Source organism: Sporothrix schenckii, assembly GCF_000961545.1.
Source record: "Sporothrix schenckii 1099-18 chromosome Unknown Cont43, whole genome shotgun sequence".
In the NCBI taxonomy this organism is placed as follows: Eukaryota; Fungi; Ascomycota; class Sordariomycetes; order Ophiostomatales; family Ophiostomataceae; genus Sporothrix; species Sporothrix schenckii.
In genome coordinates, this window is record NW_015971144.1 from 2,349,915 (window position 1) to 2,361,494 (window position 11,580).

At 57.9% G+C, this 11,580-nt stretch overlaps 3 protein-coding genes across 3 annotated transcripts; 1 reads left to right on the plus strand and 2 right to left on the minus strand.

Moving 5' to 3' along the window:
• Window positions 1–154: 154 nt before the first annotated feature.
• SPSK_02158 (c2h2 finger domain containing protein) lies at window positions 155–4,204 on the plus strand (the record flags this gene model as incomplete). Its single annotated transcript, XM_016729035.1, has 2 exons — window positions 155–2,428; window positions 2,516–4,204. 2 exons carry the CDS (start codon window positions 155–157, stop codon window positions 4,202–4,204), a joined length of 3,963 nt encoding a protein of 1,320 aa, XP_016589484.1.
• Window positions 4,205–4,876: 672 nt separating this feature from the next.
• On the minus strand, window positions 4,877–6,778 carry SPSK_02355 (histidine acid phosphatase; the record flags this gene model as incomplete). The annotated part of the gene is made up of 1 exon (XM_016729227.1): window positions 4,877–6,778. The coding sequence occupies one exon, from the start codon at window positions 6,776–6,778 to the stop codon at window positions 4,877–4,879; it is 1,902 nt and encodes a 633-aa protein (XP_016589485.1).
• Window positions 6,779–8,821: 2,043 nt separating this feature from the next.
• On the minus strand, window positions 8,822–10,621 carry SPSK_02376 (threonineeeee synthase; the record flags this gene model as incomplete). The annotated part of the gene is made up of 2 exons (XM_016729248.1): window positions 8,822–10,414; window positions 10,538–10,621. The coding sequence occupies 2 exons, from the start codon at window positions 10,619–10,621 to the stop codon at window positions 8,822–8,824; spliced, it is 1,677 nt and encodes a 558-aa protein (XP_016589486.1).
• Window positions 10,622–11,580: the final 959 nt, after the last annotated feature.

An 11,580-nucleotide genomic window follows, 5' to 3' on the forward strand; every position in this document is an offset into this window, starting at 1 on the left:
TGACGTGTGTCAGTGTTTCGGAGGAACATCCAATCAGGCCAGAACCACAACGAACCATCTCGACGTCAGAAGCAGCCACACGACCAAGAGGCAACAAGCAGCGACGCAGACAGCACACCTATGCCTTGAGCGCTCGCCGACGTCGCAATTCACCATGGATATGCCAATGGACCCGTCCGCAGAGTCGGCGTCCGCTATTCGGGATGCCTTGGGGCTCCATGTGCCGCAGCAGCCACAACAGGACGGCACAGCACATCCGACCGGTTCCGACCTGTCGTTCTACGTCTTTGAGCAACAACACCAACACGGTATGCAGCCGCCTGGCACAGACGCCGGTGGCCTGGTGGCGCCGGACGGTACCGCATCCCATCGATCGTTTGCCGGCGACGACACGTACGCGGTCTGGTCTCAAGATCCGATGGACCTGGACTATGACCCTGAACTCGCGTCTTGGGTGAGCTCTTGGGACGCGCCGCCGCCTCACCAGACTGTCAACACCTCGCACCAGCCGCAGACACCTGCGCTGGCTCAGATGTCGCCAACGATACCGTCGCAGCACCAGAACCTGAGCCACCAGCATCACCACCAGCCCCACCATCAACAGCTACATCAACTACAACAGATGCAGCCCCCCCATCGTCCTCTACCTCAGCAACCCCAGAGCCAGCAGCGTCAGCAACAGCATCAGCATCAGCTAGCCTTGCGCGACCAGCTGCCCTTGCAGCAGCAACATCAACAGCAGCAACAGCCTCAGCAACAGCAGCAGCAGCACGAATTTCAACAATTACAGCACACGCAGTCATTCTCTAGCAGCCAAGCTTCGGTTCCGTCGTTTGAGATCAGCTCGTTGCCATCCAACTTTGCAGACCCCGACCTGAACAAAACTGGCAAGATAATGGGGCCCGACGACTTCCTCTTCCCGGACGACGAAACAGCGGCTGTGCTCTCAAACCAAGTCCACACCACGAGTGTTCAACAGAACACTCACCAGGGCCCATCGGTTCTCCCATCCCCAGCTGCCGCCCAGCCTTCCGGTGCGCAGCTGGCACCCGCCGCTGGCCTGGACCTCAACGAGCCTGCGACGCTGGAGCTGTACGATGATTTGCTCATCTTTTCGCGCGGCAGTCACCTCGCAGGTGACAAGCTGACATTCGACAGCTGCGATGCGGCCAAAGAAGCTGTGCTACACCGTCTGGCTCTGAAGTTCAAGCTCAGCTACAGTTACGATCCTGTGCAACGGAAGGCGGCGATCTGGAGATCGTCAGTTTTTGGGCCTGTAAACTACGAATCAACTCCGGCCATTGTTTCGCAACCACCGACCGTACCATCACAACTGGTCCCCCAGCCGACACCGACTTTCGCGAGCGACATACACTCCGCACCTCCCGCCTCGCCGGCCTCCGCCGCAGCGCCACCTGCGACGCCTACCGTACCTTCGTCTCGCGGCCCACGGCCGGCAGGCAGCGATGGCAGCCCCCAAAAACGGCCTACGATCACCCCGCCCGTCATTTTCCCCCTTCTGCAACAAGACACGAACACAGTCGGGCTGTCTGTTGGCCTCACGCCCCCGCCGGCCCGGCGGCTGAGCAATGACAGCAGTGCTGCTGCCTCCGTTGTGTCATCTCTGGCTCTGCCTGGACAAGGGGTCCCTGGCGAAGACGACAAAACCCACCAAGACACGCCGTCGCTTGGTGACCGCCTGTCGAGCAGCTGGAGTATTTTTCATTCCGGCATATCGTCACGGCGACCACGAGGCCGCCGGGGTCCTCTCAGTGCAAAAAGCCGCAAAGACATCAAGGACCTGGAATGGGCAGGTGGTGCGTGTTGGCGATGCAAGATTCTGCGCCGAAAATGCGACCCAGGCATTCCATGTAAGAATTGCCCTGCTCCCGATCTCCGCGAAGACGCCCCTCCGTGGCCACTGATTGGCTGTCGGCGCGGTAACCTGCGCGAAGCAATGCCACCACAGGTGCTTTGCACCAAGTCCCGTTCCCTTCTTGCCTCTTGCTCTCATAAGATGCCAGCCATCCTGGCGGCAGAGAACGTCGTCGACGACCTGACAGGCGGCCCGCCACCGGGACAACCCGACGTCGTGTCGCATTGCTTCCGTGAAGCCGAGATGCAGTGCTTGTCCGACAACAAACTTGTCCTAGACAACCCGGCCCTTTTTCTGCGCACGCATGGCCACTCTGTTGCCGCACAGCACTTCTCACAGTCCATTCGCAATGGCCGGTACAGAGCGAATGAGTCTCTCAATGTTACCTGCCAGGCTCATGAGACGTCCTCGACCTACTCAGATCTCATCTCGAGCATCGCCTGGGAGCTGGCCGACAACAGCGAGTGCCTCAACGTATTGGAGATCGAGTCGGTTGAGAGCTTCATGATGCTCTTGGAAACAGCATGCCTCTATGAAGTGGAAGTCGGAAAGGTAAGACGACGCAAAATTGGATAATGTGGGTTGCTGTGCCTGCTGTCATTACTAACGTCTCTTTCTTCCTTTTCTTTTTTGTTGTAGTCTCCCATGGTGTCCCTGTCCTTGGTGTGTCTTCGCAACTGCCTCGATGCTTTACGACTGAACTCGGCTCATATCCTCGATGCTCGCCTTCACAGCACCTGCCAGAGTGACCGCTGCAGTATCAACTGCCTCCGGGAGCTGGCCAACTGCATCGACACGTACATCGAAGAGCTGTCACTGCTCATGTTCCGCAAAGTCAACTTGCGTGACCGCCGGTGGTGGCTTTCGACATTTTACAGTTTGTGCATACAGGCGTACGTTCGCCGTGCCCTGCTTGTCATCGAACAACAATTGCTGTACCCCGACTCGGACGACGCCGACGTCCTCTACAGCAGCCAGTACCTCCATCTCGTGACGGTTCTCTTCATTGCGGTTTCGTTCCAATACGACCCGCTCGTGTCCAGCAGCGGCGGGCTACAGCTCCAGCAATCGCTTCTGGCCGAAGAGGACGGGGCGCCATCCGACATGTTTGTTCCGGATCGATATTTCGCCGCCGGTCGCTCTGCCTGCGCGGTCAATATCTGGTCGGATGAGGGCATCAAGTCGTCATACCAGTTCCTGACACGTCTACTCAACATCGGATCACTGGATTTCGACATGGGCCAGGTTGACGGTGGGACAGGTGCAGGAGGCGATGTCAATATGGAGGGCTCCGATGCGGTGTTGCCATTGCGGAGACTCCGTGGTATCAAATCCGAATCGTATTCGGCGTACTCCAGCCCCAATTCTTCAACGACGAGCTTTGCAAGCTCCTTATCGGCGCCTCGGTCTACAACGGGCGTGATCAGCCCGCCATCGTCCGTCGGCCCGATGTCGTCCGCGTCGTCGCCGCGCACGTCCCTGCTGATGACCGAGCGACGCAGCAGCATCGGATCGCTCCCAAGCCGATTGTCTGCAGCCTCGTTCCCGTCCTTCAATCCCGGTACTCTTGCAGCGACTCCCGTTACTTCTCTGCCGCTCCCATCGAAGCCAGGCAACGGCGCCACCGTGTCGCATGGAAAGGCCGGTTCGATCGTCTCCGAAAGCGGGTGCAGCAGCGTCGGAAGCACCGCAACGGCTATAAATGTGGTAGCACCCAGCGGCGATGACAATACCAGCGGTGCCGCGGATAGTGGCATGGCCGTTAATGACGACGAAGGGCAGCTGGTCTGCACGTGTTGCCCGAAACGTCCGCAGCGCTTCAACACGATGGAAGAGCTCAAGGTGCACCAGACGAAGAAGCCACACATTTGTGCGTTCTGCGGCCGCCGGTTCAGCCGCATGAACGAAGCCGAGCGCCACATCACCACCATTCACCTGCGGCCGTTCTCTTGGTCGTGCCGCCGCCTCGCGACGCCCTTGCTGGCATTCCAACGGGTGAGCGACGGCACAACCACGTACGATGTCTGTGGCTTCTGTGGTCGCCAGTTCCAGCGGCCGGCGTCACTGTCGTCGAACAGTGGTGGAGACAGTGTGGCCGGCGCCAACGACAAGACCGCCCATGACCAGGCCCTGACATTGCATATCGAGGTGGACCATAAGCTGCATGACTGCAAGGCCAGTGGCAAGAAGTTCTACCGCGAGGACATGTTTGGCCAGCACCTGAAACTGTCTCACGCCGCTGAACCTGGGGTCTGGCTCAAGTATCTTGAAAATGCGTGCAAGGCCGAGGAAAAGGAAGCTGGCATCCAGCCGACTCTCGCCGCATAAGTGGCACTTGGCAGCACATATACAGCAGCACATGACCCTTGCGTTTTTCTGTTTTCGCTTTGGACGTTATTGTTCTTTCATTTCTGTCCTTTCTTCTCGCTTGCACTCCCTAGGGGCCACCCATTTTCTACCACTTCTTTCCATTTGCTGCAAGTTAAAATACCCCCATACTCGATTGATACGAAATGAATACAAGGATGAGACGACAATAACTTTTATTGGAACGAATGTAACGTATTATGAATGTAGTATGACATTGCAAGGACAGTGACCTGGTACGATAATGGCTTCAAAATACAGGATTGTGGCAGTCAAAGCAAGCTAAAGAAACAACTCTCGGGTGAAACCCAAGTTGTTCCGATAAACAAAAATCAGAAAAAACAGCATCCATTCCAAACTCCTGTCCGGACATAAATACCTCATAAGAGCCAAATGGTAACGATTGCCACGATGTGGTCGGTGTATGCGTGTGTTCGAAACCCAGCAAATAAAACACCGGGGTATAAAAAGTCCAACAATAATATGGGTATCAAAAAGAGAGCCAGAATGAGAGGGTATATACCAAGACGGAGTGATAAGACGATTCGACGAGTAAAAATATGGAAAAGAAAGGAAGCTTCATGATATGCCAAATGGGGGCCATTGGGTGTCCAGATCTTGACGGGAATGAACTTAGATATGCTCCCGCGGGTCGACAGGGTTGAGTCCCAGGTCGGCCATGATACCGTCATCGTCCTCTCCGGGGTCGCGGTTGACAATGGTTGACCGGACGCGCTCTGTGCGCGTCGCAGGCTCGCCAGACTCGACATCCGTTGCATCCGCTGCAGAGGTACCAGACGTTGCGGCCGCCGTGTTGTTGCCGGCGCTGCTTCCATTGCGCAGTTCCCAGCTGCCGACGCGCTCGTGGCCCACGCCCGTTTTGGAGACGGCCACATCGGCGTCGGCCATCTTGCGCTCGCCGCCCTTGAAGCCGCCGCTGCCAAAACTGAAGCGCTTCTTGAAGATGCCCGACTTGTCCGTGCCATTGTTGCCGCCGTGGCTGCCGCGGCGGCCGCCCGCGAAGAAGAAGCGGAGGCCCCCCAGGAGCATGGCCGCCAGAATCGCCAAACCAACCACGGCCAGCGTCACAAGCGCCCCGATGACGCCTGCGACGGCGGGCGCCATGCCACCGCTCTGACTCCGGAGGCCTCCGCTGCCACCGCCCGACGACCCGGAGCCACTGCTGCAGCTGTCGCCGTAGCCAGCATTCTCCAGCATGCCGGGGCAAAACACGCTCACACCATCGCAGGTGTCACACCAGACGGCCACCGAGTCGAAGCCGATGCCCTGCATGGCGCTGGCAAACGCCGAGTAGGGGATGTTGACCTGGGTGCTGTTGAAAATATCGTACGAGGTCAACTTACTGTCGGCATCGGTGTCCGGCACGTACAGGAAGCGCACAAACAGGTCGGACGGGCCCGGGTAGACGGTGTTGTTGGCCACGGTCGAGTCGTTGGCCGACAAGGAGTAGAGCTCAAAGACCATGGCGCCGCCGTTGCCAGGGAGATACTCGAAGACGGCGAAATCGTCTCCGCCCAGGAGGCCGGACAGGGCGAAGAAGGCCAAAAAGGGCTCAAAGGAGCCGAACATGAGGCTGAGCTTGTTGTTGGCACCGCTGTTGAGAATGTTGCCACGGAAAAAGTTGACGACCTGCTGCGCAAGCATGCGGCCGGTCACGGCACGGATCATGTCGCCGGTGTACTTGCCCGAGACGGTCAGGTTGGCATTGAGGTCGCGCTGCTGGGCGGAGGCAAAGATGCGCAGGTCCTCGAGCAGGGAGGCATTGAGCGCGTTGGCGACCTGGGGATCGTGGTTGTACATGTACGCGGCGTAGTCGTAGAGCTCGTAGGCAAAGTAAAAGTTGGTGTTGGTCTCGGAGAACACGGTCTGGAAGAGCGTGGGCCACAGCGACTGGTACAGGCCGAGCGTGCCGTTGTAGAGTGCCGCAGCTTCGTTGTTGTTGTGGTAGTCGATGGCCGACTGCTGGTACAGGGTGCAAGCCAGATTGCCCTGGATCCACGAGGAGGCCGGATCCTGCAGCGACGCGGTGGTGACAAGCGGGTACTGGTAGCCGTCGAGCGGGAAGTTGACGAGGGCGCCGTTCGCAAGCACAGCCGCCGACCGGCCGCCGTTGTCGTAGGCGTAGTCGTGGGTCTGCGGCGGGTAGAGCCCTTGCATAAAGGCGAGCGCGCCTGCGGCAACGTAGCTGTCGCCTGTGCTGAGCACCGTGACCTGGTTGGTGTCCAGCGCATTGCTCTCGAGTCCGTAGACGGGGAAGTCGGCGGCGGAGCTGGCGTTCGCGGTGCCCTGGAGCACATAGCGATTGCGGAACGCCGTGCCCTGGCTGAACATCTGCTGGGCGCCGAGCGGCGTCAGCTCCGGGCTTGTGGGCCCGACCAGCGGCGTGCGCTCGCCGTACATGATAAATGCGACGGCGGACCACACGGTGATGTCCAACGCCATGGCCGGCGTAGCAGCTGTCGCTGCCAGCAGGGGAAGAAGGAGGCTCTTCGGAAGAGTGAAATGGGCGGCCATGGTTACAGCGAGCTGGCCAGTGTGGGATAGGATGCGATGCCGTCAGTTCGAGAAAAACAGGTATGTTGTTACAGAATACATTAAAGATAAAAGAAAAGAGGAACAGGTGCAGGGAACAGAACACGAGACAAGATGAGGGGGGAAAGTGAGGAGCGCATAGGATCGAAGCTCCCGTACGGTCCGAGATCAGACAAAGAGCACAGACGAGCACGAGACAACAGCACGGGGGAGTGACAGAGCCAGCCGTAAGATAGCTCGTCTAAGCTGTGATCGCCCACCTGCAGCAGCGAGAGACTAGATAGAGCGTCATTGTTCGCTGGGAGTGGCAGCTAGTGACTGGTCAGGCAAAGCCATTCCGAAGACAGTCGGCTGGTATTGCAGGGCTAAGGCTGAGCTTGTTTGGCCGGCTAGGCTGAGCTGTGTCATCGCACGAACACATCGAGACAAGGGCCGCGCCTGCAGAAAGACCTGCCGAAAGGAATGTGCTGGGGTGGCCGAGGATGGATGATGCTGCAACGGTTGGCGCTCTTTGTCTGTTGGTGTGGATGAGTAAAAGAGGAGAAGAACAGGGCGAAGAGACAAACGGGTGAACGTGCGTGTAAGGGAAGGGACTCTCCACAGCATAGCTCCAAAGCAACGGTGCAGAAAACAGTGGGGCACTGCACGGGAAAGGCAAGACCGACGTTGCTGGCGGGCGCTGGTCGGCCCTAATTGGTGGGGGGTGGACACTACCCGCCGTCGCCGCCTTCCTCGCTAAACCTTCTTTCGTCCTTTTGTCCTTATCTTTTTATCTGCCTGCAATGCGCCAGGTTGGGCCTTCCCGGGATGTCTAGTGGCTGACTTGGCGTGATGGTTGCAGTTTCCTTCTCATACATTTCTGGCAGGTGTGCTCCAAAGTGCCCTATGGACTATCCCATACGTCACCTGCGCCTTCCTGTATTACCAGTGTACGGAGGTGGCAGGATGCATTGAAAGGTAGCAGCGAGGGGCATGTGATGGGCAGTGGGGGTCGCGGGGTCGTTTTCTCAAAAAGAGAAGGAAGGTGTGAAGACAGAGAAAAGTGCCGCCAGGGAAGGAGCAATGAAAAGGACGAGAAACACGTAGAAAACGAACAAAACGAGCGGCTGAAAAGGACAAACAGAGCAACTGGTACTCACTTGCCCCCCCTCACCGCCAACCGCATTCTGAGCACGCACATGCTTCACCGTTTGTACCATCCAGGCGTATTATTGCATGCTGCAGGGGCCCCGCGGCGCATTGCTGCATTCTGCCAAGGAAGGAGGGGCGCAAGCAATAACAGAGACTGGAGAGCACAATGACGTGAGGGGGGAAGGTGCCAAGCAGCCACATTAGTGTGTTCGGCTGCCACATCTTCGGAAGCAGCGCCCGCTTCGGTGACAGGGCGCCATTTACCAAAGGGTCTTATATTTCAAAGAACAAGGACACAGGACACAGGACACAGGACACAGCTGCATGGTATGATTGGATGAAAATTCATTCTATCGTCTTCCGGTTCGTCCCTGTCTCATATGCACAAATCATGGTGAGCAGGGCAGCCAGGGTGCAGTATGTGATAAGAGGCGTTTTCTGCATGCATAATGCACGCCGTCGGCCTCAAAGAGACAAAGTCAAAAACATGTGGCCAAGTGGCATCGCCCTCCTAATTGGTTCTCCTCTCTCTCTTTATTTTGGAGTTCATTGCATCTAGCCAAGCAATGAGTGTTTTGCACTTGCCAGACTCTCCAGCCATATATGCAAGAAAACGTGAAAAGAAAAGCAAATACGATCCCCAAACGCGACGAAAGGAAGCACCGAGTGCCGAACTTCTCGTTGCGCTTGGATCCGCTGTATCGTTATGCAACCTCATCCACCGTTCTAAGTCCAAAAATGAATAAACAAATAAAAAGTGTACCCGACAGAAGAATCTGTGTTGAAGATTAACGGCATCAAAAGGGGGAATAGGGGAATGGGAGCAGGATATGAAGATGGAAAAGGATGCTGGAAAGAAAAAAAGAAAGCCGTCAATGTTGAAGATGACAGGATTTACGGAGCAGACAGCTCCTCGTCCACCTGCTTCTGGACCAGGGCACTGACAGCCTTCCAGTCGTTGGCCACCGTCGAAACGCGGCGCTCCTTGTCCTCGAGGCCAATGAACTCGGCCGGGCGGACCTGCTTCTCAAAGTCAAAGCCGGCCTCGTCCTTCAGAGCGGTGACGACAGCGCCGGCAAACTTGGCAGGGTGCGCCGTTGACAGGGCCACGTGCGGCACGCTGGGGCTGGTGCGGCCGATCGAACGCTCGGCTGCCGTGAAACCGACGGCTGTGTGCGGGTCGAGGATGTAGCCCTCGGCGCCGTTCCGGTACGCAGATTTGATGGTCTCGAGTGTCTGCGCGTCGCTGACGCGCTCGCTCTCAAACGTCCGCCGCGCCGTCTCGAGCACGTCCTTGTACACGGGGCCAAAGCCGCCCTTGGTCTTGAGGTCCTTGAGCCACGTGGCGACTTCCTGGCCGGCCTGCTTCTTGTTCCACGCGTCGTCCATGCCCGCGACGGCCGCGAACTCGTACGCCAGGAACCACAGCAGGCGCTCAAAGTTGCTCGACACCAGGATGTCCATCGCCGGACTGAGCGTCTCCTTGACGCCGTCCTCGTGCGCCTTGGCGCCGTCGACGGCCAGACCACCGGCACCGTTCGTGCCCGCCTGCTGTGCCTGCTGCTCGCGCTGCGAGAGGGGGTGCTTCTCGTAGCGGCCCGTCTTCCAGAACCGGTCGAGGATGTCGTTCTCGTTGGTGGCAATGACAAGCTTGTCGACAACCAGGCCCATGCGGTGCGCAAAGTAGCCCGCCAGGACGTCGCCAAAGTTGCCCGTGGGCACGACGAAGCGCACCTTGTCGCCGACCTTGAACCCCTCGGCGGCGAGCGGGCCCTGCGTGAGCTTAAAGTACGCATAAAAGTAGTAGGTGATCTGCGCGAGGATGCGTGCAAAGTTGATGGAGTTGACGGCGCCCAGACGCAGGGCCTTGTTGGTCGCCGGGTCGGCAAACAGAGCCTTGACAATGTCCTGGCAGTCGTCAAAGGTGCCCGTCACCGCGAGGTTGTGCACGTTCTTGTCGGGCACCGTGGTCATCTGGGCCTCCTGGATGGGGCTGACGCGACCCCTGGGGTGCAGGATGAACACGGACACGTCCTTCTTGCCTCGCAGGCCGTAGATGGCCGCGCTGCCCGTGTCGCCCGATGTGGCGCCCACCACAGTCAAGTGGTGGCGGTCGCGGCCCGTCTTGCCCTCGTTTTTCCGCACAAGGAAGTACTCAAACAGGTTGCCGAGGAACTGCAGCGCGACGTCTTTGAACGCAAACGTGGGGCCGTGGAACAGCTCCAGCAGGTACAGGTTGTCCTTCATGTGCACGAGCGGCGTGACATCCTCGGTGCGGAATGTGGAGTAGCTGCGGTCGATGATACCTTTCAGATCGGCTGGTGGGATCTCGGACGGGGAGATGTAGAGAGACATGATGCGGAACGCCAGCTCCTGGAACGACAGGCCGGCCCAGCTTTGCCAGTCGGCCGCCTTGGGGATGTCCTGCGGGATGAACAGGCCACCGTCGGAGCCGAGACCCTGGAGGACTACCTCCTCGAAGGAGAGCTGAAGGGGGGAGGGGTGTTAGCCAAACGTCGAATTGGTCATGGACGACACGCAAGGGCGGCAAACGACGCGGTGGTGCCATGCGCACACCGCTCTGCAGCGTACGATGGAAGCAAAACATACATCCTCATCCTCGCCGCGGGTCGACAGATACCGCTGCGATGCCGTGTGCGTCTTCTCCGCCACGCCGTTGGATTGGCCAGACATTGTGTCTAGCCGCGGGGTTGGGAGAGAGGGAGGAGGTCCGGGGATATGCGGAAAGGAGTCGGGAGAGGGTGGTAGATCGGAACAACGACGATGTCGATGTCGATATTGCAAGAGGTTGCAGTCGGCACAAAAGAGCGAGTTGCTTTTGTGGTGCCAAAAGGAAAGAGAAGGCAAAGTGCAAGCCGGAAGCCAGAGGCCGAAATCCAACTGAACAGCCAAGGAAGGAGCGCCGGGCCAAAACAAAACTTTTCCGTTCGGCTTGTGTTGGCGCCCACTAGAGTGCACTTTGGTGTATTTGGTCTCTTGGTGTATTATTTGACACACGCCGGCTTTCGGCGCTAGAGAGGCAAGCACTGTGAGTCAAAATGACACCGACAGGGTAATACCGAATATTGCATTGGAAGGGAACACTATTACGACGTATATTTCTACGACATATGAAGCATGAGAAATAGAGGGGCGGCTGGTCGTGCAAAGCTCTTTCCGCGCTGGTGGATTGGCCCCTGCCGTTTGAAGCCACGGCAAGGAGGGGTGAGAAAGAAGGGCTGGCAAAGGCACTCCGTAATTACCTGCTACGCATGCTCACGTTGCGATGGTTAGTCGCGCTGACTGGCCAGTCGACACCATAAAAGCTGGGCTTCTCGTATTGTGCATGTTGTGCGACACTGGAACAGGTCCGTCTCCCTACTCACAGTACGGTGTACAACAAGCAACCGACAGATCTGGACGAATGCGACGTGTAGCGGTCTCTGGTTCCTGATTTTATTCGCTGTTGGGTGCCCCGGAAGTAAAACGGAGGATATGGCAGCTGGCAACAGCTGGCAAAATATGTGGGTCTTTTCTTATCGCACACCTGCCACGCTTATCGGACGGTCCCAGCTGTCACAACGGCCAAGACCTCCAAGCTGTCCTTTTGCTCTGGTTGTCGCTGTCCTTTTGTCTCGACGTCAGACCGCAAC